Here is a 26568-nt window from a genome sequence, read left to right on the forward strand (position 1 = left end):
GCCCAGGCAGAGGTGGCCGTTAGTGTGCCGGCGAACAGAGAGTCCGCTTAGCCTGACTGCATATCAGACCCCTGTGTTATTGGTTTGCTGTACTCGAAAAGAGAATAGATGTGTACAGAAAGGGAGGCTCTAGAGGAAAATGAGGGAACACGGGCAGCCCCTTCATCCCACGACCAGAAGCCGCCAGGTATGACTGCGGGTCTTCAGAGGCTGTCACCACATGAAAGGTCTTGATCTCGTTTTAAAGGCACCAGTCTTAAGAACACCCAAATTGACCCCGTTTCCATGCTAGGGTTATTTATCTAAGGAGTACGCCACCAAGACAAAGGACTTTAGACAGACCTGACCGGACAAGAAGCCATGACCTTCCCCAGCCCGACAACGACACAAGATGAAGGACGGCTGGTCCTACAGCCCCAGGACATGCTCTTCAGAACGAGGCAGCCTTCTGGACCCTGGAGGCTGTTCTGGCCCCACAGGGCGGATGCCTGCTCTCAGACTCGAAGCATGCTGCGGCCAGTCCCCAGACGCCACCTGCCCTCGGGAGGGCTCGGCACGGCCCGGGGACAGAGACAGGCAAGCTCATGCAGGGGTTAGTATCACAGAGGTCAGTCCCATCACCACATACAGAGTACCTGGGAATAACCTACTTTGAGGGCTCAAATGCAGATAGGTCTTCTGCCTTGGGCTTGAGGCTAAACCAGCAAAATAAAATGAAGAAAAACAAAAACATACCCTGTGATATCAACAATGCCACACGTGCCATTTGCAAAATGCTCAGACAGGCCTGAATTGTGACAAGTCACTTCATTTGTGTGTTTTTATGGCTTGGAAACGGGTCTCCCCAGCTTTCAGCACCCCAGGGCCCTGTGGTCGAGGGCCCAGCTCATGGAAGCAGTGGCAAAGATGAGCCTGTGCCCGGCGCCCGGGGGAGGAGTGGGTCAGGGAGGGGTCCGAGGCAGCTCCTGTGAGGCCCAACTGGCTCACTGGCCCAGTCATCCTTCTTTCTCTCTGCTCACTGGCTGAGGCCTCGCTCCAGCTCCCCTTTGCTAACTGTTTCAGAATTTGGTTTGGAAGGGAAACCCGGTAAGTTACAGAAGCTGGAGGAAAGAAGAACGTGGATTGTGGAAAGGTCTCTCCCTCCAGGTCACGCTATTAAAAGGAATTCTCTACTCGGTGCCAATACTAACCGGAGTCAAGAGGGAGGATTCAGGGCTCCCGACTGTACCCCTCAACGATGGCAGGTAGATACAGATCTCTTGAAAACAGACAGTTCTCAAACTGGGAGATCAATTTAAAGACTACGCTAAAGCGTACAAAGTGAAACACATCTAACTATCACCATCTAAACTCAATGAAGAGCCTTGTCTTACTGACCCCCATTTTACGGGTGTTAGCCTGGTCCTGGGGGAAGAGACAGGAGCTGACATCACCTGGCAGGAGAGGACCTTTCCGCTTTGCCCAGCGTAAGAGATGTACACTCTTGGGCTGATAGTTAGTATGGAATTTAACTTCCTCCAAAATGCTGAAAGCTCAAAATATCCGTGGAGAAAGACATGAAACTGTTAGCAACATAAATGAAGTCTCATCTCTTAAAACATTAAGGTTCTTCTAGATACTCCCTTTCAAGTCTGAAAAAAGTTAAAAATTCAGAATTTGGTTTCTAAATCAAGAACAGAATTTTACAGTCCTTGCCACTTAAAAACGCAAAAAGACGAGAGGGAGAGGCCATTCTCACCAGCCTCCCTTTCATTTTGCTTTCTCATTAAGTAAGGCAGCTCCCTGGGCAGAACTCCCCTCGGCTTAAAAGACAGAATTGCTTTACTGCTAAATGATGGATCAAAACCTGTCCTGTAACCGTGATTCATTTCATCAGAGCTTTTAACACAAGTTCCCCTTCCATCGAGTCAATGGATTCACAGACACTGGCAGATTAAATTCCCTTTCTGGCGTGAGTCAAAAAATTTCCTCAACTAGGTACATATAAAAAATGACAACAGTCTAATAATGACTCGGCTACTGAGGAAACCAGATGCCAACCTCACATTTCATTAACAACTGTCCTAATCAGCAAAAGACAAGAGACTCGGTACCTTTTTAATGGTATTGTGTTTGCTGCTGGTGCCGCCCTGATCAGAGTTCTCGTTGTGCAGAATATCTAAGGCCGTCTCCCTCTCTTTGAGTTTCAAGGCCTCGATCTCTGTCTTGAGTTCGTTGAGCTGCTCCTGCAGGTGCTTGCTCTTCTCCATATACTCCACTCTGCCAGAGAGAGGACAGAGTATCATGGGCTCTGGCAAACAGTGAGGCGCACCGTGGCCGAGAGGCTCCAGACCCACACGCTGCTTGGCCTGGGACCCAGGGTCTGAGCCTGGGGTTCACATCTCTGCTTGGCCACTCGCGGGCCATGGGAGCTTGGGCCAGTCACTAAACTGCTCTGCATCTGTTTCCTCATCCATAAGATAGGGATAACGATCACAGGGCTGTGGTCGGGATTAAACAGAAGGAAGTGTAGGAAAGCCTCAGTAAACTCTCATACCAGTTGTAATGGATAACAGATAGTTTTTAGTTCTACACAGAAAACAACACAAGAAACAAGCCTCCTGGCATCCAAAACAATCTTGTCTCAGCCCTTCTCGGAGAAGTAATTCCATTCTAGTGACCTCTTCTGATAGGCCATGGCCACAACCCTACTTGTTTTGGGACATAATCTCCTAAAGATGACAGAAGCTCACTCAGCAAACACCAGGAATAGAAAGATGCCCACCACCACCTGCAAGCACACATGGTTATCTATGAAGGAAGCCATCCTCAGGGTGTCCAGCTACACGGGCACAGCCAGGCAAACTGGGCAGCACCGACACAAGGGACCTTCTGCAGTGATTCCCACGCACGGGTGGTGCCTGGTGCGCACAGGTAATGAGTAAGAAAACATGAACTGTGAAAAAGCAGTAAGCAGCCTCACCCTGATCACACAACCGTGTACTGCTGAGCACACCTAGAAAACAGTCATCACACAACCGTGTACTGCTGAGCACGCCTAGAAAACAGTCACACAACCACGTACTGTTGAGCACGCCTAGAAAACAGTCACACAACCGTGTACGGCTGAGCACGCCTAGGAAACAGTCACACAACCACGTACTGCTGAGCACGCCTAGGAAACAGTCACACAACCGTGTACTGCTGAGCACGCCTAGAAAACAGTGAAGGGCAGAGGGAACTCCACCACGGGTGGAGGGGCTGCGGGTGCCACAGACAGAGACGCTGGGTCCCTCTATCCTCAGGACATGAGCCCAGAGAGCCTTACTGCCCGGCCTGTGGCTGCCCGTGCTGGACACGGAGAGGGTTACCTGAGGACACCAGACAAGGTGAAAGCACATGGGCCGCAAAGTCAGACGGACGAAGCGCTGAACCCCGGATCTGTCCCTCATCAGCTGTGGGGTGCTCGGTGAGCTCCTTAAATGCTCTAAATCTGGGTTCTCATTTATAAATGGGAACACTAAACCTACCTTTGAAGTCAGTTGGTGGGAACGAAATGAGATAAAAGATAAAGGACCCCGTCACCCAGGCACCTTGTGCCTGGCAGCTACTGTGACATTTCCCTGCCCAGCCATGGCACAGATGGCCGATTTACCGACGGCCCTGATTAGGGGACCTCGGTTAGGTGCCCTCTGCAGTGGGGCTCCCTTCCATCTCAGAGCCACGTCCCCTGACCATAAAGTGAAGGAGGAAGACAGCTCAGGGCACGCTGGGCTCAAAGTGCGGATCCCGCAGCAGGGCTGCTCAAGATGACTGTAGCCCCAGCCGTTAGCCCTCCTCAGCCTTGAGCTGGAGTTTCTTCTCTCTCGCCCTTGTTCTAGACATGGGACCCGCCACAGAGCTCAGCCGCCAGAGAACACAACTAGGAAACGTGTCGCATCACCAGTTTAGAACACGACCACCATGGACCACCACGTGAACAGCGGTCTGACTGGCTTGGAGACCTCTGACAGCCAGTCCTAGACTTCAGGTGAGCTCTGGAGTCACTACAAACTCCGGATCACCAATCAAGTGTCATTTTTATCCTGGAAGATGAATGCTGGTCTGTCGCCCTTCATTTCCAATTAGGAAATTCCTCTCCCAGTGGGTGAGGACAGAACAAACCTTTGTAGGAGTTAGTGCCAGGCTGCCCACGCGGGGCACAGGGGAGGGGAGGGGGCTCCGTACTTTTCTTTCTCTATCTCCATGGAAAGCCGCTTCATGTCAGTATCCTTGAAGTCGAAAGACAGGCTGTCACCAATGAGGTTGAAGCTTGGTATGTCAGGAGGCAGTGGGGCTGGGAGTGGGTTCATAGGCTACGAAGGAGAAATCTGATTAGGAGGTTCGGTTCCACAAGAACCGAGGGCACTGCTGCGTCAACCACCCACCCCTCCAGAGGCCACAAAGGCTCTGGACCCAGCGTGCCCACCCCTGAAGCAGAGAGTGAGGCAGTTAGATTTGTTTTGAGGACTTTCTCCTCCCAGATCAGAGGGTCATCTAAAATACGGCCCCAATCTACTTCTCCCACCATCTGCCCTATAAGATCATCAATGGTATCATTTATTACCCCTTGGACCACTTTGCTTCCCACCTCTGTTACTTTGCTTAAACCAAGTCACCTCCCTACATCCCATCTCCCTTTCAAGGCCCTAGAACATTCTGCACCATTCGCTCCACCATGCGTTTGCTTAACAGTCGCCCTGAAGGCCCCACCAGGGGAACCGGGAGGGCTGGGAGGGAAGGGACCGCTACGAGGTGAGAAGCAGCGTGGCTGGCAGCCCCAGGCTCACCGGGTATGTGGGCTTGGTGGTGATTTCCAGGAGCTTCTGCTTGGCTCTTCGCTCTGCCTCGCGGGCTTCCTGCAGGTCCTGCTTCAGCTGATCTGCCTCCTTGGCCCTGCAAGGAGAGAAGGGGCCCTCAGCTCCCCAGAAGATGACAGGAGGAGGAAAGAGACCCCTCTTCCCCCTTGACCCCTGGAGAGGAGGGAGCTGGATTAACCCTGAGGGTGGCACCAGACCAGGCAAACAAGCACAGGGGTTGGGGGGTGGGGGAGGATTTACATGAAATCAGAACTTCCGAAGCAGGAACAACATTCCCAGGTATTGTTCATTTCAACTGATTTCCAGTTTAAATCAAAACTGGGAGAGCAGTGAAGCAGGTGGCCAGAAGAGTCAAGGATGAACCTTTGCAACTGGGGGAGGGGGAGGGAAATCGGGGGAGGGGCTAGAAGCTTCCTCTGCTTCTTTCTGGGTGAGAGTGGGCTGGGCCTCGGGCAGGAAGATAAGTACGTCGCTGAGGGCCTCGTGCCTTGTCAGGACGCTGGACCCAGGGGACCCAGCCCAACACACATCATTCACGGGGAAGTGACCGCACATGGAAAGAAAGGAGCCTGGGGCAGGGCAGGAAACGTGGAACCGTATTCCCAGAATGACACGCAAAGAATGGAGAGGAAACTGTAGCGACTGCACCCTGGCAGTGAAAAGCCAAATTCAGGTGCTCTAAACCCACAGACCGAGTGCCGCGAGGAATGAGCCAGGGTTGTCTGATGGCTGCGGAACCAGCACAGCCCAGAGCCTCCAATTGTCTTTGAAAAGCACAGACTACAGTCCCATCCTTCGACCTGGTTGTGAGCCAGGGCACCCTGCCCTCCCCTCCCATCTTCAGGGAAGCGTTAAAGGTGAATAGCTGCTGTCTCCCCACACACCCCTCAAACCAAAAGGGAAAAGAAGAAGCACATTCTGTAAATGTCAGAAGAGCCTCCTCATGTCTCCTCAGCTAACAGCAGCCTGTGGACAAGCTCGATGGTTTTCCTGCAAACACGAGCATCACAGAGACGGGGGCTCATCGCAAAGGCACAGCCCGACCAGAGTCCACTAGACAGGAGAACTAGGTTCCTGCGCCCGTCCAGCTCCAGCCCCACTGGCCTGTGCGGGAAGGAGCCTCTGCCCCTGCCCGGGAGACGGGTCAGCAGCTGCCAGCAGGCTCTGCCCCAGCGCAGGGCCTCCCCGCCTCCATGCTGACCTCCTCTCGGACTCCTCAGCCATCTTCAGCGCCAGCACTTCGGCCTCCAGCACCTTCTGCTCCATAAGGCGCTTCTCTTCCTCCGTCCGGATAGCCGTGGCCTTGATGCGCTGCATCTCCTGTTCGGCCTCTGCCGCCTTCTGTGCCAGGAGCTTTGCCTCCTCCTCAGTGATTTGGGCCTTTTCGGCCAACAGGTCGGCTGTCTCCTCGGACCGCATCTGGAGAAAAGAGCGCGCTCAGCGGGAACAGGAGCCCTGTGCCTGTCATCCCGCCCCGATCAGGCCTCAGACACTCAGGTCAGCAAGGACCAAGGTCTTGGACTCCGTGGGGCCCTGCCACTGAGTGTCCCCAAGCCACACCCTTCAACTTCTCAGAAGGCCCTTCAGGGTCCCTCCATGGGGACCCACTTGAGCTGAGGTTACACTTTATGAGGGAGAAACCTAACTTAACTCTGTCCTTTCTCTTTAAATAAGTGCTTCAAAAGCACGGGAGACTGTGCCCTCTGGGGACGCGTCACAATGTCTAGAGACATTTTTGATTGTCACAAATAGGGGAATCTAGTGGGCAGAGGCCAGGGACACGGCCAACCAGCCCTCAACACACAGGATGGCCCCCACCAGGGGATGACCTGGCCCCGAGGTGGGGCAGGCCAAGGCTGAGACACCCTGCGGGAAAGGTGACCCACAGTAAGTGGAGTCTGCCTGCACTTGGAGGTTGAACTCAATCTAAATCTGCTCCTGGAAACACAGGCGGAGAGGAAGACAATAATTTTAAGCCAAAATGTCAAAGTAAATGTGCCTAATCTGTGGTCCTTGGGGGCCTAACTCCAGAACCAGAGGGAGTCCGAGTAGCCTCCCAGGACCCAGCCCCTTGGAAGTCACCAGGGCTTCGTTGGCCATCGTCGCCTCTTCCTTCATCTGCAGCAGCCTCCTCTCCAGTTCGTCCCTCGTGCGTTCAGCCTCCTCCCTCATCTGCTTCTCTCGAGCGAGGCGCTGCCTCTCCATCTAGGGGGAATGAGCGGCCGCTGGTCACAGGGCCCATGACCTGCTGTGCCACAGATCTGAGGACAGCCAGTGCCCAGGGTCTCCCCTCTGGGGACCCTTTTCTTCCCTGGACTTTAGGTACCAGTGTCGTTCTCCTCGTCCACCACCCTCCATCCTTCTAAACCAGCTCTAGAGTGGAAAGCCGTGCTCCTTGAAAAATCATCTAGTTGTAAATGAACAAACAGCAGAACACGGAGCCAGTCTCCACCTGGATGTACGGGCGCATCCGTACACGCTGGGTACGGAAACAGTTACCTGGCCAACGTGCCTGAGACCCCAGTGGCTCTGCCCTGCAGCTGACAGGACACAATGCAGGCTCCTTCTCCCCAAGGGGCAGCTCCAGAGATAGACCACGTGTCCCTCTCCACCACCGTGAGCCACCATGCCACTTCTTATCCACACGGACCCATCCCACACCTCTAATCTCATCAACAGTAGCTCCACTCTTGCCTCTGACCCTCGGAGAAGATGGAATCATCCGTGTGATGCATCAATAGCTCACACATCGTGTTTCACAGCAGGAGGCGGCGGCAGCCAGGCACAGACCCCCACAGCCTCAAGCGAAAGCAACTCCTGAGCCAGGCCTGTGACAGGAGGGAGCACGGGGGGAGGAGTGAGGACGCGGCCCTGATCCTTACGGCACCAGCACTAAGCTGCTGCCGCCTCCCTTGCCTTCCGGATCACTGTATTAATTGGGCCACATGCCGAGCTTAATAAGGGGAACAAGCAGAGGACAAGTGCTATTCTCTGTGATCCTAGGGCTCTAGCTGAGTTCAGAAAGCAGGAGCCAGAAGTGACCACTGCACTATTTTCTTCCTTAAATAATTAAAGCACATTTAATTACTTACTTCTTGCTTCAATCTTCTCCCAAACACAAGATTTTTAAGATTGCTACTTTTTCTAAATAGTAAGTCAAAAAAATGCATTGGGCCTCAAAGGAATAATGCAAAGACAAGCAATAAAATACAGTAAATTTTTCTCCAGTTTTCCTCTTGCAGGTCAATGAAAAGCTTGGCCGATTTGTTCTCTAATTTCCATCATATTACAATTCCCATTAGGTGGATGACTAGATCCCCATTATCCTCCACTTGAAAAAAGTCTACAATCCCCTTCTGCTCTCAGCATTGCACCCTCCCTGAGACCTCCACCCCAATCATAAGGGACCTCCTGTTTGCAAAGCGGTTTCAGCTCACAAAGACCTTCAGGTACAGTGTGTCCTCTGATCTGAGACACAGAAGAGAGATACTTAGCTCCACTTGACAGATAAGAAAACCGAGATCTGGAAGGTAAGTCAATCACTAGGGTCACATACTAAGTTTCACATCTGGCTCCAAGGTCAATGTCTGTACTGCTGGGCCATGGAGCCCCTGACCTGTGGTTGCCAGATGCCAGGAACGTGCATCTGCCATCCTACAGGCAGTGCAGGTCCAGGGGTGTGTTCAAGCTACTCTCTGCCAGCCTGGAGGCTTACACACTCCTTGCCGTGATCAGATCTCTCACTTCTAAGCTTTCCTCTGCTGACAAAGAGGTCAGAGAGGGCTCTTCTTGAAGTTGCCACTATGACCCTGTGCTGGCCCAGGAGCATTTCTTTGTCCAGCAAAATCCATTCCACTGCCCCCCACCCCACCCCAAAGCATCCCGAAGAGTACATCTGTGGCCTGCCATCTCAGAGAGCAAAGAGACGGAGCCGAGAGCACAATGGATCACACTAGGCATTTCATTCTAAACCTCAGGGCCGGGAGCCAGCTTCGTCGGAGGACCCAAATTAGAGAGCTGCACACAGACTAATTATTACCCCTCCAAGCCTGCAAGTCCTAAGGGCAGCCGATTGCAGCTGCTGCTACTCTGTCTAGTAGTTCATCCAAAGCCATGATTGATATTTCTCAGCAGCGGGGCTCAGATTAGCTGTGCGGATTGCGGTGAGTCAAAAAGGTCTAAGGGTAGAAAACAATGATGCAGATCGTCCAGGCTGCTGATAACGTGCTCCCGGCACCTCTCGCTCTGGGCGATGTGCCGCCTGGGCTGACCTGCAATGGGGAAGCGCGGCCGGAGTCTAATTCCAGCAGTGGGCGCAGAGATGCTGCCCTACATTCCTTCACCATCTAATTAGAAAAGGAGAAGTCTGGGCACAGGAGACAGGCAGGCAGAAAGAATGAAAGCTTAGCTGCATGGACGATGGATGGATGGATGGATGGATGGATGGATGGGTGGATAGGTGGGTGGATACATGTGGGCTTGGCTATCTCTGCCCACAATGTGCATTAATCACACTTCACTCAATTCACTGGAGAAATAACTAGGGATGTGTCTTTGAAATATGCTGTTAGAGTTTGTTCCTCATTTCCAGAGCTGACATCCCACCATCATTTATTCATCAGCCAAAAAGACCCAACAGGAATAAAATAAGAGTAGGTAGATCGTGCTCAAAGGACTCCTGTGAGCCCATGACCACTCCTTACCTCCCGGCCGAGACCACCACCAGGAGACAACGGCAGTTCACCTGCTCACCTGCTTTCTGGCCTTCTCCTCCCTGGCCTGAGCTTTCATCTGCTGAACTTCCAAAGAATCAGCCTTCCTCCTCCTCATAAACAGGTCGTGGTTCCCGATACACAGCTGGAGAATCTGTGCAATGAAAGCAGGAGAAATGTTATACCCACACGTTGACTCCTCTGAGACAGCACAGCAGCTACAGCATCTTGGTCCAAGGGCTCTTGTGGGGAACCTGAGAGAAGGTATGGAGGGAAACACCAACGTCCTCCCTGTGGCCTCCAGGCCTCAGCTCTGGAGACAATCACAGTGAAGAGAGGAAGGGGTGCCATTTAGCTTGTCTTCTGATGCCCCTCACTCTGCGGAGTCAGGGCATGGCTCTGCAGACCAGGGAAGATGACGGCTAAGCTTGTTCAACAGGCAGGGCTGGGACGACAAGTCATTCGTGGGAAAAAAGTAAGTTGGATTCCCCCAACTCCACCACATGCAGAACTCGACTCCAGAGGAATTAATGCCTTAAGTGCAAAGATCAAGCCCTGGAAATGCTTAGAAGAGAACATAGAAGAATATCTTGATGGTCACAGGATAAGGAAAGATGTCAAGCAAGACACAAAAAGTGCAAATAGTTAAGGAAAAGATGTATACATTTATCTACATTAAAATATGTTAAGACATAAAAAGCAAGAGGAAAAATAAGACACAAAGTGGAAGAAGAGATAACCAATAAAGAAAACAAACAACCCAAAAGAAAAACAGCCAAAAGACAAGAAACAAGTTTGACAAAAGAGACAATGAGACTGGCCAATAAATCAAAAAGATATTCAACTTCATTAGTAAAGATGCAAATTAATATGACACTGAGATACCATTTTAAATGCACGAGATTGGCAAAAATTTTTAAAGGCTAATAACACAATTGCTGAGGATATAGGATATAAGGCAAAAGGAAGTCTCACCCAGGGCTGTTGGATCTGTACGTTAATTCACCTCCTTTGGAAAACAACGTGACATAACCTTGAATTTGGACATATACCACATGCAGGGCTATGTGAAGACACTCTCTAGACTCCAGGGAAGCAATTGCCCATGCGTACCAGTGGGCAGATACAAGATGCAGAAAGCACTTAATTGTCCATTAACAGGAGAACGGAGAAAAAAATATATATATATATTTTTTAACAGAATATATAATGGAATACTATACAGCAGTGAAATGAAAGGACCATATCTTTGAGCATCAACGTAGATAAATCTCAAAAAATAATGTGTAAAAAAGGCATGTGACAGAAGAACACAGTTGATAGCACATATATAAATTTCAAAAACATACATAACTTGCCATATACGAACTAAAGTTCTGATGAAAAGCAGGGGGATATTAAGCACACAGCTGAGAATAGTGGTCACCTTTGGGGAGAGGGGGGACAGCAGGGTGCTAATGCAAGGGCGGTTCCACAGTGTTGGGAGTGTGCTGTTTCTTAAAGCTTGGTGGTAGGTAGGTAGCTGTTTATTTCTGTTGTTCTTTATACCCCATGTATACATTATACATATTCTTTCATATGTATAAAGTACTTCAATAAAAATAACTTTTAGAAATTCCTCATCACAAAATGTAGGTTTGACTCTTTAGGTTAAGCTAAAGAGAAATCTTTCAAGGCTGATCAGAGAAGCACGTACCAAGTGAGTTATCATTCTACACCTCACAACATGTCACTCTGATACTGGTTCAAAAACGGCTTTCAATTTCACAGAAAAACTACAGTCTGTAACAAAAACCAGGATCTCCACTTACCAGCTTATTAACACGAAGCTTTGAGGAGTTAAATTTGAAGACATCAATTTTCTTATCCAATGGCTTAATAGTAAACTGAAAGGAAAAAGCAGAAAACAGTTTCAGTCTGATAGCCTAGAACATTGCCACCAACTGGGAAATTCCACAAAAGCAGCAACCCCGCTAGCAAAGTTCCAGCACGAGGCCATGCCTTGTCCTGGCTTCATGGTGCCCAGGAAGTTCAGGATCCTGGAAGCTGGGTTCTCGGCACCATCTTAGGCTTGGAAATCTGAAATACAAACCCTTGACAGGCCCAACTTTGAGGCCAACACTGGGAGGGCCGCCGCAGAGGTGGCCCTGCCTACAGGAGGCTGACCACCTGGCACCTGGCTGGAACTAGACCAACAAGAGTCAACTACTCAAGAGATTACATCACGTGTTAGTGCCTCATTGGGTGGCACAAGTCACAAATCCTCAGGGTAGGATGGACATAAGCTGGTCTTAGACAAAGAATATGACAGAGAAGCTGAAAGGTAGGATGGAGGGGCATTCTGGACAGGGCAAGCAATAGGAATAAGGCAGAGATGGGGAAATGAGCAGTGTTAGCACGTGTGCGTGTGTGTGTGTGTGTGTGTGTGTGTGTGTGTGTGTCATTATTAACTCTTTGATGACTAAGATAAAACCATGGGTTTAGACTGGGAGGAAGGCAGGAGTCGGGGTTGGTGAGGTGGGCTGGGGATGGGCAGTCAGAAGGGCTTCGATTTGATGTGACAGCATACAGGGTGTCACCCCAGATTTCCAAACATGGGGATGGTTTGAAGAAAACTGTTAATAGAAAGAATACGGTTAAAGAGTGACAAAGAATGGACCGCAGTAGAAAAGGAAAATACTACAAAAATCAAAGAGGAGAGAAAGAGGAATGCTATGGATGGGCGGGTGGGAGGGTGGGTAGCTTAGTAGGAGAACCCAGGGCCAGACTACCAGGTAGGGTCGAATATAAAGAAAAAACGGCAACTGTTGTTCTCACTCATTCCTGATGAGACCGGACACATCCTAGATTTCAAAGATGCACTTTATTTCTTTTTTTTATTTTTTTATTTTTAACATCTTTATTGGAGTATAATTGCTTTACAATGGTGTGTTAGTTTCTGCTGTATAACAAAGTGAATCAGCTATACATATACATATATCCCCATATCTCCTCCCTCTTGCGTCTCCCTCCCACCCCTCTAGGTGGTCACAAAGCACCGAGCTGATCTCCCTGTGCTATGCGGCTGCCTCCCACTAGCCATCTATTTTACATTTGGTAGTGCACATATGTCCATGCCACTCTCTCACTTCGTCCCAGCTTACCCTTCCCCCTCCCCGTGTCCTCAAGTCCATTCTTTACGTCTGCATCTTTATTCCTGTCCTGCCCCTAGGTTCTTCAGAACCTTTTTTTTTTCTTTTTTAGATTCCATATATATGTGTTAGCATACGGTATTTGTTTTTCTCTTTCTGACTTACTTCACTCTGTATGACAGACTCTAGGTCCATCCACCACACTACAAATAACTCAATTTCGTTTCTTTTTATGGCTGAGTAATATTCCATTGTATATATGTACCACATCTTCTTTATCCATTCATCTGTCAATGGACACTTAGGTTGCTTCCATGTCCTGGCTATTGTAAATAGAGCTGCAATGAACATTGTGGCACATGACTCTTTTTGAATTATGGTTTTCTCAGAGTATATGCCCAGTAGTGGGATTGCTGGGTCGTATGGTAGTTCTATTTGTAGTTTTGTAAGGAACCTCCATACTGTTCTTCATAGTGGCTGTATCAATTTACATTCCCACCAACAGTGCAAGAGGGTTCCCTTTTCTCCACGCCTCTCCAGCATTTATTGTTTGTAGACTTTTTGATGATGGCCATTCTAACTGGTGTGAGGTAATACCTCATTGTAGTTTTGATTTGCATTTCTCTAATGACTAGTGATGTTGAGCATCCTTTCATGTGTTTGTTGGCAATCTGTATATCTTCTTTGGAGAAATGTCTATTTAGGTCTTCTGCCCATTTTTGGATTGGGTTGTTTGTTTTTTTGATATTGAGCTGCTTGTAAATTTTGGAGATTAAATCCTTTGTCAGTTGCTTCATTTGCAAATATTTTCTCCCATTCTGAGGGCTGTCTTTTCGTCTTATGTTTTGCTTTGCTGTACAAAAGCTTTTAAGTTTCATTAGGTCCCATTTGTTTATTTTTGTTTTTATTTCCATTTCTCTAGGAGGTGGGTCAAAAAGGATCTTGCTGTGATTTATGTCATAGACAAAGATGCACTTTAAACATGAATATCCACTCCCAAGAAAGACTTGCTAAGCAGATGAAGTCGTTTAGGAAGATCTATTCTTGGGTATTTCTTTCACATGCTATATTGTCCAACAAGGGGTTAGCACACAGAGGACAGAAAAACGGTCCTTTGTTTCGCTTTTGGTCAAGTGAACTTAGAAGCAGTATTGCTCTTGTGTAGGCTGCTATTTATGAATTTCGTGAGCTTATTTTTGGCCCTGCTATCAAAGCCCAAAGCTGTCAGTGGGAAACCTCAAGGAGTGGGGAAACCACAGGCTCTGTGCCATGCCGGGGCATGCACACAGAATCAATGGCTCACTTAAAATAAACCAGCACTTCTGTTGTGACAGCATGGTTGTTGTATATAATGACCAAGACTACTTCTCATCATGTCAAGTCAGCTTGGGGCCCTTGCACTGTGCGAGTTACTGACCTGACGGAACTCGGGGGCGCCTTGCCCCGGGAGAGGGAATATTAGTTTACTGTGTCGAGCCATCGCACTAGGGGAGACTTCACTGCTTGGCTTCCGTGAAGGATGAGTGTTTTGGGAGCCTTTAGCACGTGAAGTTGTGGATGTGCAGTAAATAGACTTTATGAAATTAGGAGATGAAAAACTACCAGCACACCTACTGCTTTAAGTCACGTAGAACTTTCAGTTTAAGTGCTTTAAAAAAGAAATACCTAAATGCTCATCTCCTGGGCTACTTACAAAAATCTGAGAAGCCAAAATGTTTTGAAGCTCAATCTGTCTCATCAAGCATGGCCGAGTGGATCTCAACCACATACTGGCAACCAGGGGCCTGGTGCTCCTTTCCTCTAGTTGCTACACGAGGAAAGAGAAAGCAGGAAACCGGCACGGGGTGGGGGCTCTGCAGGCAGCCACGTGGGCCGTCTCTGTTACTCACTCCACGCCCGGGCCTGCCTTCCTCAGCCTGGTGCAGAGTCTCAGGGCCCGTCCTCTGTGCTTCTCTGGAAACTCGGGGGATGTGGCTTCTGCTATGCCTCTCACCAGACACAGGTCACCTGATCCCTCTGCATCTCTGCTTCCTGAGGTGACACAGAGCAACCAGAACACAGCCCCTACTCTCACAGCAGTGTTCTTGTGAAGACTGAATCAGAGCCAGGGCAAAGCTGCTGGCAGGTGGAAAAGCACCATATCATCACCACCTCTGTCACCAGCCGCTCACACTGAGGTTATGTATCACGGCAGTTGAGTCACTACTTGACTATAACTTCCCTGAGGGCTGAGACTGCATTCTCTACATCTTTGTTTCTCCCACAAAACCTAACACAAAGGAGATGCTCAAAAACTCTCTTAAACTTAACAATGAATGTGGCTACCAAAGGGGAAAGGGTGGGGGAGGGGATAAATTGGGAGATTGGGACTGACATATCCACACTACTATATATAAAATAGATAACTAATAAGAACCTACTGTATAGCACAGGGAACTCTACTCAATACTCTGTAATGACCTATATGGGAAAAGAATCTAAAAAAGAGTGGATATATGTATATGTTTAACTGATTCACTTTGCTGTACAGCAGAAACTAACACAACATTGTAAAGCAACTATACTCCAATAAAAATTAATTTAAAAAATTAACAAAGAATGAATAAATATAGGATTACAGCATTAGGGAAAAGTCACAATCCTATGTAGTAATATTTGAATTCTAAGTTAGAGTGCTCATTTGAGTTATTCAAACTTAATTTTTCTTTAATTCTTGTAAGCAAGTTGGCCTGATATCCTTTATATCACTGCTGATATGTATACATTATGTATTATTTATATATATATATATATAAAATACATATACATTCATATACATGTTATGGAGAGGTGTGTGTGTGTGTGTATACCCATATCTCTGCACCGCATGAATCAAGCACTGGACACAGAGAGAGGGTTTAATATACACCGCATTTAAAATATAAAGAGAGGGGCTTCCCTGGTGGCGCAGTTGTTAAGAATCTTCCTGCCAATACAGGGGACATGGGTTTGATCCCTGGTCTGGGAAGATCCCACATGCCGCAGAGCAACTAAGCCCGTGTGCCACAGCTACTGAGCCTGCACTCTGGAGTCAGCAAGCCACAACTACTGAGCCCACGTGCCACAACTACTGAAGCCCGCGTGCCTAGAGTCCGTGCTCCGCAACAGGAGAAGCCACCACAATGAGAAGCCTGCGCACCACAACGAACAGTAGCCCCCTCTCGCCGCAACTAGAGAAAGCCCACGCACAGCAACTAAGACCCACACGGCCAAAAATAAAAATAAATAAAATAAATAAATTTACTTAAAAATAAAAAAACAAAGAGAATTCTCACCAGAAATAGAAAGCCAAGTAATAAGAAAGGGTTACTTTCTGGTTTGTTTACTGTTCTCCGGGTTTTAGTCCTGACAGTTGAGCTTCCCAGCCTCTCATTAGTCAGCAGAGGGGTTTAGTGATGCTGTTTGAAAATAGGATGCCAGTACTGTTCTGTAAATACTATAAAGATCAACAAGCAAAAACCCAAAGCCTGGGAATTAAAGGATCTTGCTGCTAACAAGGAGCGGTCTGGCTGGGGCTGCTCCAGAAGGAGGAGAGATGGGGAAAAACCTGCTGGGCCGTCAGGGCATCTACAGTGCAGACAGGTCCTACCTCCTTGTCGCTGTACGAGATGTTTCGGATTTCATTCCACGGGAAGGAGATCTTGGGGGTCAGCCTGTTCTCAGGGTCATAAATGTGAAGCCCCAAAGCATCCACTCCGAGCAGCAGCTCTGTGCCCTTTTTATTCTGTAGATTTGACAAAGAACAGCCACCGTCACCTCCAGCTGAGGCTCAAGATTTTATTCAACTTCCCGAAGAACCTGGCATAGACCGTTACATGTGACAAGTTTCAACAGGTCCCAACAGAAGTCACTGTTGTCTTAGAACCCAGGGGGCCTCCAGCTTCCTGAACTGGGGCAGGTGGAGGCAAAATGATACCATTCTTGTTACTCATGTGTCCCACGGAAGGATCACTGGGGGCTCCTGTCACTGGCTCGATGGCTAAAGTAGAGGTAATCGAAACACTGTTACCGCTAATTAAATAACTGGCTTATCATAGATGTAGAATAAAAACTTGTAGGATTAAACACCTCTTATATTAAAAGAAAAGGTTATTGTACTACCAAAAAGAAAACTCTAAATGCTGGGATCAGATGGCCTTATTTTACATTAAAATGTAGTTTCAATGTGATAAAGCAAGTATAAAGTGTTAACTGTAGAATCCAGGCTGTGGGTATACATAGGTATGCACTGTAAAAGTCTTCCAACTTCCCTGCATGTTGGAAATTTTTTACTACAAAATATCGGAAAAATACATCAAAATGAATTATATATAAATTGTACCCCAATAAAGCTGTGTAAAACTTTAATTGATAGACTGTACACAGGCTGTAACTCTGATGGCAGTCCGGCCAGCAGCCAGGGCACCCATAGGGCAAGCGCCCTGGGCCCCCATATCACTGACCAGTGTGCACCTGGAAGCCACCTCTTCGGGCTGCAGGCCCATCGCCCTGTGCTGCAGTCTAGTCCTCGTACGGCAGTGGGGGGAATCTCCCCACACCTGACCCCTTGCTGACAACAAGGAAACGGACCCAAGACTCCAGGGCAGGAAAAAAGGTCTGCAAACTGAGAAGGTGCCGGGACTGTGATGAGAAGTACAAGGCTAACAGCAGGCGTCAGGAGGAGGAGTGAGTACTCTGAGATACATCTTTTACTTGAGCTAACACCTGAAGTCAGATGTGATCACCAAACCAGGAGGGAGAGTCGTCTGCTCATCTGCAGGGCTCTTAAAACCACTGTGTTAACACAAGTGAGGCTTTGTGCTTTAAAAATCTATAGTACGTTTTGGAAAACAAGACGTTTCATTATGTTTCTAGCTTAAGTTTTTTAAAAAAATGGATTGCACCCTCTGCCTCCTATCATGAGGCTCCAACTGTTCTAGAGAATAAACAGAGAAGTGGGGACTCAAGCAGCCCCTTTCAAATTGTTTTAAGCACACGTCTTCCTTAGGTGATGGTGAAATTTCGGGAACTTTAACACAAAGACACTAAAATATCCATTAGCCTCATCTATCGCGCAATACAAGACACACACGCACAAAATAGTATAATTTAGTCTGCTGTAGAAATATTCCCTCATAAGAAGCTGGTTTTGAAAGGTTATAAAATACTAGTTTTCTAGAATGTAGGTGGTAGAGCAAGAGGAGTCATATGGACAAAACCACAGAAATGTGTCAAATGAGTCTGACCTTAAAGAAACCAAACAATTAGCAAATACAAATTAATAAAACTTTAGAAAACAACCTTTGGCGTTATTAGGGAAAATCTTTTAGGCATTTGTATACTATACAAAAATGACATAATATGTCAGCGTGCCTTATTTTATGCAAATGATCCATTAAAAATACGTATTTAGAAAACAAAGTAGAAAGCTATCCCTAGGATATTTTACATGTGTTTCAATTTACCTAAATTTAATACAAAATTTATGGAAACCCTGAAAAGGAAAGCAAGCCTTAACTATAATGATGGCTGTTTTACTGTCTACTCATCTACAGTTTGGAACCGGGAATGAAATACTTCAGCAAATCGCATGAACTCCTTTGGGAGGAGCTGCGACCAGCAGCAGAGCCTCAGGAGAAAGATGCTTGAAAGGCCGGACAGGGGCTGAAAACAAACGCTTCTCCGGTGCAGGAGCAGTGGGTTCCCAGAGGACAGCGGACTGTTAATGGTCTGCATAGAAAATCAATTAGCCTGCCAGGGAGAGTCCCCACCCAAACAAATCAGTAATCTGTAAAAGCAGCTTTATTCTCCTTGTGTCCTGGGGGAAGAAAATATTTACAGGTGTTCCCTGTGGACCCGGATCTCACAGAGCCAGAGATAATCAAATGTTACACCAGAGCATTCAGACAGGTTTCTGCCCAGACAGGACCAGGCCCTCACGGGCTCCACTGATACGTAGTAATCACCTAGGATCTAATTTAAGTCCCAATATAGAAAATGAGGCTCTTAGACCCTCCCCTTCCTCTTCCCCTGAACTGTTGAATACCGCCCTGGGATGGGGAGGGACCCGTTTTAACAGTCTGCCCTCATTCAGTCTCCACCCACACACAGGGAACTCGCAGAGGCTTCTACACACCCGGATTGTAAAGTAGTTCACACCGTACATCTCCAGGTCCTGAGCTATCTTCAAATATTCCATTTCAGCTTCGTCCCTGCGAGGAGAATGAAAGACACCGTCACTGGCACGGACATGAGAAATCTGGAGGGCGGCGCACACCGAGCTGAGCTTCGAAACTGTGGGAAGACGCGAGCCAGGCAGCTACCAGCCAAGCTCTGCCCGATCCCAAGTCTGTTAACCACACCACACAGAGGTGAAGCAGAATTTCCCGTCCCCATGAAAACAAGAGAATCGATTCATTAGTGTCTCTTGGCTGCAATTTCACGCTTTACCCTTGGTAAACAGTGACACCCGGCTTGAGTAATTCAAGAAAAGCACATAGTACATCTGCTCCCTCAAATGGATTTGTATGTTCGAACTTTACGTAAGCTGTTGCTTTATCTAATTGCATACTTTCTTCACCTAGAAGGTTTTGGTAATGATGTATCTCTCTCTGCAAGCTACCTGAGAGCTGCCTTTCTGATTTTATTCCTTTGGGTGTTACTGGAGGTTAAGGCACCTTCCTGATTTTAATCCTTTGGATGTTGCTAGAGGTTAGGGCAAGAGCTATCCAGGCTGTCAAATCCAAGCCAGCTCACCCACTTCTAAGTTGTGAGTCAGACTTAAAGGAAGCTCTTGAAGTAGCAATGACTTGCAGAAAACTCCCAGATAGGTACAGTGTTGAAATATCTTAACTCAATTCTCCCTATGACCTTGCCTTCTTCCCTCTCTCCCATCTCAATATGGTCTCAAATGAATTTAAAAAATTCAACCTGAGAGGATAAGCAGTGGCAAGCAGGTGGAGAAACTTGAAATCACACACGTTGTTGAGGTAAATTGATACAATTGCTTTGGAAAATTGTTTGATGTTATTTGTAACAGCAAAAACCAGGAGACAATGGGACAACCTAAATGTCCATCAATAGTGGAATGGATAAATAATGTGTGGTCTATGAATACAGCGGGATTCTACACAGCAACAAAAATGGAAAAAACCACCGTTACAAGCCACAAACCGAAATCTCACAATATCATGCTGCATAAAAGAAGTGAGGCACAAATAACAGAAACTGTCTGATTGCACTCATACAATGTTTAAAACAGGCAACAATAATCCATGGAGTTGGATTCAGAAGAGTGGTTACCTCTGGGAAGGAGTGATCGGGGGCACGTGCTTTCTTGTCACCTCGTGTTACCTGGTGTTTTCACTTTATAAGAATCCATCAAGTGGTATATTTACGACTTGTCCACTTTTCGGTATACTTTTTTAAGAGTTAAAAACAACATGTGGGCTTCCCTGGTGGCGCAGTGGTTGAGAGTCCGCCTGCCGATGCAGGGGACACGGGTTCATGCCCCAGTCCAGGAAGATCCCACATGCCGCAGAGCGGCTGGGCCCAGGAGCCATGGCCGCTGAGCCTGCGTGTCCGGAGCCTGTGCTCCGCAACGGGAGAGGCCACACAGTGAGAGGCCCGCGTACCGCAAAAAACAACAACAACAACAACAACAACATGTGATAGGAAGTTGATTTGAAGAAGAGAAAAAAAATATTAAAGGCTAATGAAAAGATGATCAATTCCTAAAGTGATTGGGGAAATGCTAATTAATATTTAAGATACAAAATTTCATCTTTTAGATCACAAAAATTAGATTGGTTAAAAACCAGTGTTGGGGAGAGAATGGGGGGGAAGACTTTCACACACAGCCGATGGGCTTGTAAATAGGTACAACCTTTTCAGAGGGCAATTTGGAGGCACCTGTCAAGACGCGAAATGCTCACATCCTTTGCTTCAGCAGCTCCTCTAAAGGATCTATCCTCAGAACTACTCATACAATTATATAATGATATCAGATTGTACACTGCAGAACATTCTGTAAAAGTGAAAGACCTATAGCTACTCCAAATACCATCAATAGAGGAATGGATGCAAAAGCTATGGGATATGCATATAATAGAACTTTTTTTTTGAATTTTATTTTTTTATACAGCACATTCTTATTAGTTATTTTATACATATTAGTGAATGTATGTCAATCCCAATCTCCCAATTCATCACAGCACCATGCCCCCACCACTTTCCCCCCTTGGTGTCCATACATTTTTTCTCTACATCTGTGTCTCTGTTTCTGCCCTGCAAACTGGTTCATCTGTACCATTCTTCTAGGTTCCACATATATGCGTTAATATATGATAATTGTTTTTCTCTTTCTGACTTACTTCACTCTGTATGACAGTCTCTAGATCCATCCAGGTCTCTACAAATGACCCAATTTCGTTCCTTTTTATGACTGAGTATTCCATTGTATATATGTACCACATCTTCTTTATCCATTCATCTGTTGATGGGCATTTAGGTTGCTTCCATGACCTGGCTATTGTAAATAGTGCTGCAATGAACACTGGGGTGCATGTGTCTTTTTTTAAAAAAAATATTTATTTTATTTTTTGGCTGCGTTGGGTCCTCCTTGCATGCGGGCTTTCTCTAGTTGCAGTGAGCGGAGGCTACTCTTCGTTGCAGTGCACAGGCTTCTCATTAGGGTGGCTTCTCTTGTTGCGGGGCATGGGCTCTAGGCGCACAGGCTTCAGTAGTTGTGGCACGTGGGCTCAGTAGTTGTGGCGCACGGGCTTAGTTGCTCTGCGGCATGTGAGCTCTTCCTGGACCAGGGATTGAACCCATGTCCCCTGCATGGGCAGGCAGATTCTTAACCACTGAGCCACCAGGGAAGTCCCTGCATGTGTCTTTTTGAATGATGGTTTTGTCTGGGTATATGCCCAGTAGTGGGATTGCTGGGTCATACGGTAATTCTATTTTTAGTTTTTTAAGGAACCTCCATAATGTTCTCCATAGTGGCTGTATCAATTTACATTCCCACCAGCAGTGCAAGAGGGTTCCCTTTCCTCCACACCCTCTCCAGCATTTGTTGTTTATAGATTTTCTGATGATGCCCATTCTAACTGGTGTGAAGTGATACCTCATTGTAGTTTTGATTTGCATTTCTCTAATAATTAGTGATGTTGAGCAGCTTTTCATGTGCCTCTTGGCTATCTGTATGTTTTCTTTGGAGAAATGTCTATTTAGGCCTTCTGCCCATTTTTTGATTGGGTTTTTTTTTTTTTTAATATTGAGCTGCATGAGCTGTTTATATATTTGAGATTAATCCTTTGTCCGTTGATTCGTTTGCAAATACTTTCTCCCATTCTGAGGGTTGTCTTTTTGTCTTGTTTGTAGTTTCCTTTTCTTGGCAAAAGCTTTTAAGTTTCATTAGGTCCCATTTGTTTATTTTTGTTTTTATTTCCATTACTCTAGGAGGCGGATCAAAAATATCTTGATGTCAAAGAGTGTTCTTCCTATGTTTTCCTCTAAGAGTTTTACGGTGTCCGGTCTTACATTTAGGTCTCTAATCCATTTTGAGTTTATTTTTGTGTATGGTGTTAGGGAGTGTTCTAATTTCATTCTTTTACATGTAGCTGTCCAGTTTTCCCAGCACCACTTATTGAAGAAACTGTCTTTTCCCCATTGTATATCCTTGCCTCCTTTGTCATAGATTAGTTGACCATAGGTGCGTGGGCTTATCTCTGAGCTTTCTATCCTGTTCCATGGATCTATATTTCTGTTTTTGTGCCAGTACCATATTGTCTTGATTACTGTACCTTTGTAGTACAGTCTGAAGTCAGGGAGTCTCATTCCTCCAACTCCATTTTTTTCCCTCAAGACTGCTTTGGCTATTCAGGGTATTTTGTGTCTCCATACAAATTTTAAGATTTTTTGTTCTAGTTCTGTAAAAAATGCCAGCGGTAATTTCATAGGGATTGAATTGAAACTGTAGATTGCTTTGGGTAGTAGAGTCATTTTCACAGTATTGATTCTTCCAGTCCAAGAACATGGTATATCTCTCCATCTGTTTGTATCATCTTTAATTGCTTTCACCAGTGTCTTATAGTTTTCTGCATAGAGGTCTTTTGTCTCTCTAGGTAGGTTTATTCCTAGATATTTTATTCTTTTTGTTGCAATGGTAAATGGGAGTGTTTCCTAATTTCTCTTTCAGATTTTTCATCATTAGTGTATAGGAATGCAAGAGATTTCTGTGCATTAATTTTGTATCCTGCAATCTCATAGCGCTGGTCAGAAAAGATGCTCGATATGATTTCAATTTTCTTAAATTTACCAAGGCTTGATTTGTGACCCAAGATGTGATCTATCCTGGAGAATGTTCCAAGCGCACTTGAGAAGAAAGTGTAATCTGCTGTTTTTGGATGGAATGTCCTATAAATATCAATTAAATCTATCTGGTCTATTGTGTCATTTAAAGCTTGTGTTTCCTTATTACTTATCTCATTTAAAGCTTGTGTTTCCTTATTACTTATCTGTCTGGATGATCTGTCCATTGGTGTAAGTGAGGTGTTAAAGTCCCCCACTATTATTGTGTTACTGTCGATTTCCTCTTTTATAGCTGTTAGTAGTTGCCTTATGTATTGAGGTACTCCTATGTTGGGTGCATATACATTTGTAATTGTTATATCTTCTTCTTGGATTGATCCCTTGATCATTATGTCCTTCCTTGTCTCTTGTAACATTCTTTATTTTAAAGTCTATTTTATCTGATATGAGTATTGCTACTCCAGCTTTCTTTTGATTTCCATTTGCATGGAATATCCTTTTTCATCCCCTCCCTTTCAGTCTGTATGTGTCCCTAGGTCTGAAGTGGGTCTCTTGTAGACAGTATATATATAGGTCTTGTTTTTGTATCCATTCAGTGAGCCTGTGTCTTTTGGTTGGAGCATTTAATACAGTCACGTTTAAGGTAATTAGCGATATGTATGTCCCTATTACCATTTTCTTAATTGTTATGGGTTTGTTTTTGTAGGTCCTTTTCTTCTCTTGTGTTTCCCACTTAGAGAAGTTCCTTTAGCATTTGTTGTAGAGCTGGTTTGGTGGTACTGAATTCTCTTAGCTTTTGCTTGTCTGTAAAGCTTTTGATTTCTCCGTCAAATCTGAACGAGATCCTTGCCGGGTAGAGTAATCTTGGTTTTAGGTTCTTCCCTTTCATCATTTTAAATATATTGTGCTACTCCCTTCTGGCTTGTAGAGTTTCTGCTGAGAAATCAGCTGTTAACCTTATGGGAGTTCCCTTGTATGTTATTTGTCATTTTTCCCTTGTTGCTTTCAATAATTTTGTCTTTAATTTTTGACAATTTGATTACTATGTGTCTTGGCATGTTTCTCCTTGGGTTTATCCTGCCCGGGACTCTGCGCTTCCTCAACTTGAGTGGCTATTTCCTTTCCCATATTAGGGAAGTTTTCAACTATAATCTCTTCAAATATTTTCTCGGGTCCTTTTGCTCTCTCTTCTCCTTCTGGGATCCCTATAATGCGAATGTTGTTGCGTTTAATATTGTCCCAGAGGTCTCTTAGGCTGTCTTCATTTCTTTCTTTCTATTTATTTTATTTATTTACTTTTGGCTGCATTGGGTCTTTGTTGCTGCACATGGGCTTTCTCTAGTTGCAGTGAGCGGGGGCTACTCTTCGTTGCGGTGCGCGGGCTCCTCATTGCTATGGCTTCTCTTGTTGCAGAGCGCGGCCTTCAGTAGTTGTGGCTCATGGGCTCTAGAGCACAGGCTCAGTAGCTGTGGTGCATGGGCTTAGTTGCTCTGTGGCATGTGGGATCTTCCCAGACCAGGGCTCGAACCCATGTCCCCTGCCTGCATTGGCAGGTGGATTCTTAACCACTGCACCACCAGGGAAGCCTTGTCTTCATTTCTTTTCATTCTTTTTTCTTTATTCTGTTCCACGGCAGTGAATTCCACCATTCTGTCTTCCAGGTCACTTATCCATTCTTCTGCCTCAGTTATTCTGCTATTGATTCCTTCTAGTATATTTTTCATTTCAGTTATTGTATTCTTCATCTCTCTTTGTTTGTCCTTTAATTAATCTAGGTGTTTGTTCTTTAATTCTTCTAGGTCTTTGTTGAACATTTCTTGCATCTTCTTGATCTTTGCCTCCATTCTTTTTCTGAGGTCCTGGATCATCTTCACTATAATTATTGTGAATTCTTTTTCTGGAAAGTTGCCTATCTCCACTTCATTTAGTTGTTTTTCTGGGGTTTTATGTTTTTCCTTCATCTGGTACATAGTCCTCTGCCTTTTCATTTTGTCTATCTTTCTGTGAATGTGGTTTTCCTTCCACAGGCTGCAGAATTGTAGTTCTTCATGCTTCTGCTGTCTGCCCTCTGGTGGATGAGGCTATCTAAGAGGTTTGTGCACGCTTCCTGATGGGAGGGACTCAGTAGAATTCTTAAAATGAACATAAATTAGCACTGAATGCAGTAGGTCTGTACATCCTGACAGGCAGTAAGTACCCACGCCCCCACGCACCAGAAGAAGGACACACACAATACCGAAGACCAGCACTGCTGCCAGCTCTCCCTTTTTATTCTGTATACTTCGGTACTGCATTTTGTTCAACAAACACATCCCAGTTTTGTAGTTCCTTAAGAAAGAAAAAAAGGCCCATAAGGTAATATAAATCAGTGATGAAGCAGCCTCACCTGGCTCGGCCTCGGTGCTCTGCGTACCAGGCTGTGATTCTTTCCTCCCACATTTCTGGAGTCATTTGATACAGATTTATTACCTAGCAAAAAAGAGAGCAAAATAAAAAACCCACACACAAAGAAAGTTCTGGTATTGTTTGGTATTTTTATAATTATGCATCATTTTTACAAAACAGCAAAGCTATTTTTAAAAAGTCACATACAGGGAGCCAGTCACATGCAGAGGTGGGTGTGTAAATAAGCACCGTTCAACCTGAGTCACAACTCGGAAAGCTGCACCATTTCTCAGGCCGCGGGGATCCCCTCGCCTGGCAGCACCCCTCTTTCCTGGGCCATAGAGCCCAGGGGGAGGACCTTGCTCAGGAGCAGAGCTCACTAATTTCGGGCCAGCTGCGGGCCAGGCTGTACGTGCTGCTGCCTTTGCCTCTGCAGAAATCATCAGAGGAGCAGGTAAAGTCAGGGGAAGGTGAGGAGCAGACCTTTATCACACATGACAGGGGAGCGGAGCTATAAAATCAGAAGCAGCAAAAGGGAGGGAAGGACTGCTTCTGAGGCTAATGAACAAGACGAACACCACCAAGGATTAAAAGCTACAATGCCCCTCCCCCCACTCATCCCTATCCACCCCGCCCGCGCAGCTGCAAACAGCTCATTTCCCCAGGCTGAACTCAGGCTGCTCCACGCCCCTCCCTAGGAATCACTGAGCTCCCCCACCTTTAAAGAAAGGACCATCCGCAGGCCATGCCTGTCCTGGCAACCCCAAATGAATCCCACGAACCTTTGCTTTTTAATGTTCTTAACAGAGATCATTATTCGAGATTGATTACAAAACATTTATAAAAATGTTCTTGCCACCTACGTCCAATATTCCTTCCGGTCCTTTGGTTATGTCTTCCCAAACAGGGAATTTGACTTCTTACCCTTTTTGGAAGCAATTCCTCTTGGGCCAAAAATCCCCGCTTGTGAACAGAGGGGTCGTAGTCACCATACTGGAAGGAGAGGAAAAGGAGAGCGTGGGATTGAGATTCTAAAGACAACTGCGTTTCTGAACAGGTCGACTCAGCCTCTGTCCCTCCCAGCTCCAGGGAGCAATTTAATTCTGATGACAAGTCAAGATTGCAACCTTGCTAGTTTGTTATCCTTGGATGAAAATACAAAACTGATTA

At 46.2% G+C, this 26568-nt stretch overlaps 1 protein-coding gene across 3 annotated transcripts in view; it reads right to left on the reverse strand.

Annotated features, from left to right (window-relative positions):
• NF2 (NF2, moesin-ezrin-radixin like (MERLIN) tumor suppressor) overlaps positions 1-26568 on the reverse strand; it is a 78062-nt gene that overhangs the window by 12404 nt on the left and 39090 nt on the right. The window contains exons 5-16 of one of the 3 annotated variants that reach the window (XM_060170391.1): positions 26323-26391; positions 25400-25482; positions 18836-18911; positions 16310-16444; positions 11362-11436; positions 9591-9704; positions 6921-7043; positions 6040-6257; positions 4809-4914; positions 4207-4334; positions 2094-2259; positions 651-695 (exon numbers count right to left, since the gene is read on the reverse strand). In XM_060170391.1, coding sequence (XP_060026374.1) covers positions 660-695; positions 2094-2259; positions 4207-4334; positions 4809-4914; positions 6040-6257; positions 6921-7043; positions 9591-9704; positions 11362-11436; positions 16310-16444; positions 18836-18911; positions 25400-25482; positions 26323-26391 — 1329 coding nt within the window. In that variant the 3' untranslated portion in view covers positions 651-659. Of the gene's footprint in view, positions 1-567; positions 696-2086; positions 2260-4206; positions 4335-4808; positions 4915-6039; positions 6258-6920; positions 7044-9590; positions 9705-11361; positions 11437-16309; positions 16445-18835; positions 18912-25399; positions 25483-26322; positions 26392-26568 lie in introns of those variants that run through there. The other 2 variants (XM_060170392.1, XM_060170390.1) reach the window with 2 other exon arrangements.

The sequence above is a fragment of the Lagenorhynchus albirostris genome, chromosome 14 (genome assembly GCF_949774975.1).
Source record: "Lagenorhynchus albirostris chromosome 14, mLagAlb1.1, whole genome shotgun sequence".
NCBI classification, from domain to species: domain Eukaryota; kingdom Metazoa; phylum Chordata; class Mammalia; order Artiodactyla; family Delphinidae; genus Lagenorhynchus; species Lagenorhynchus albirostris.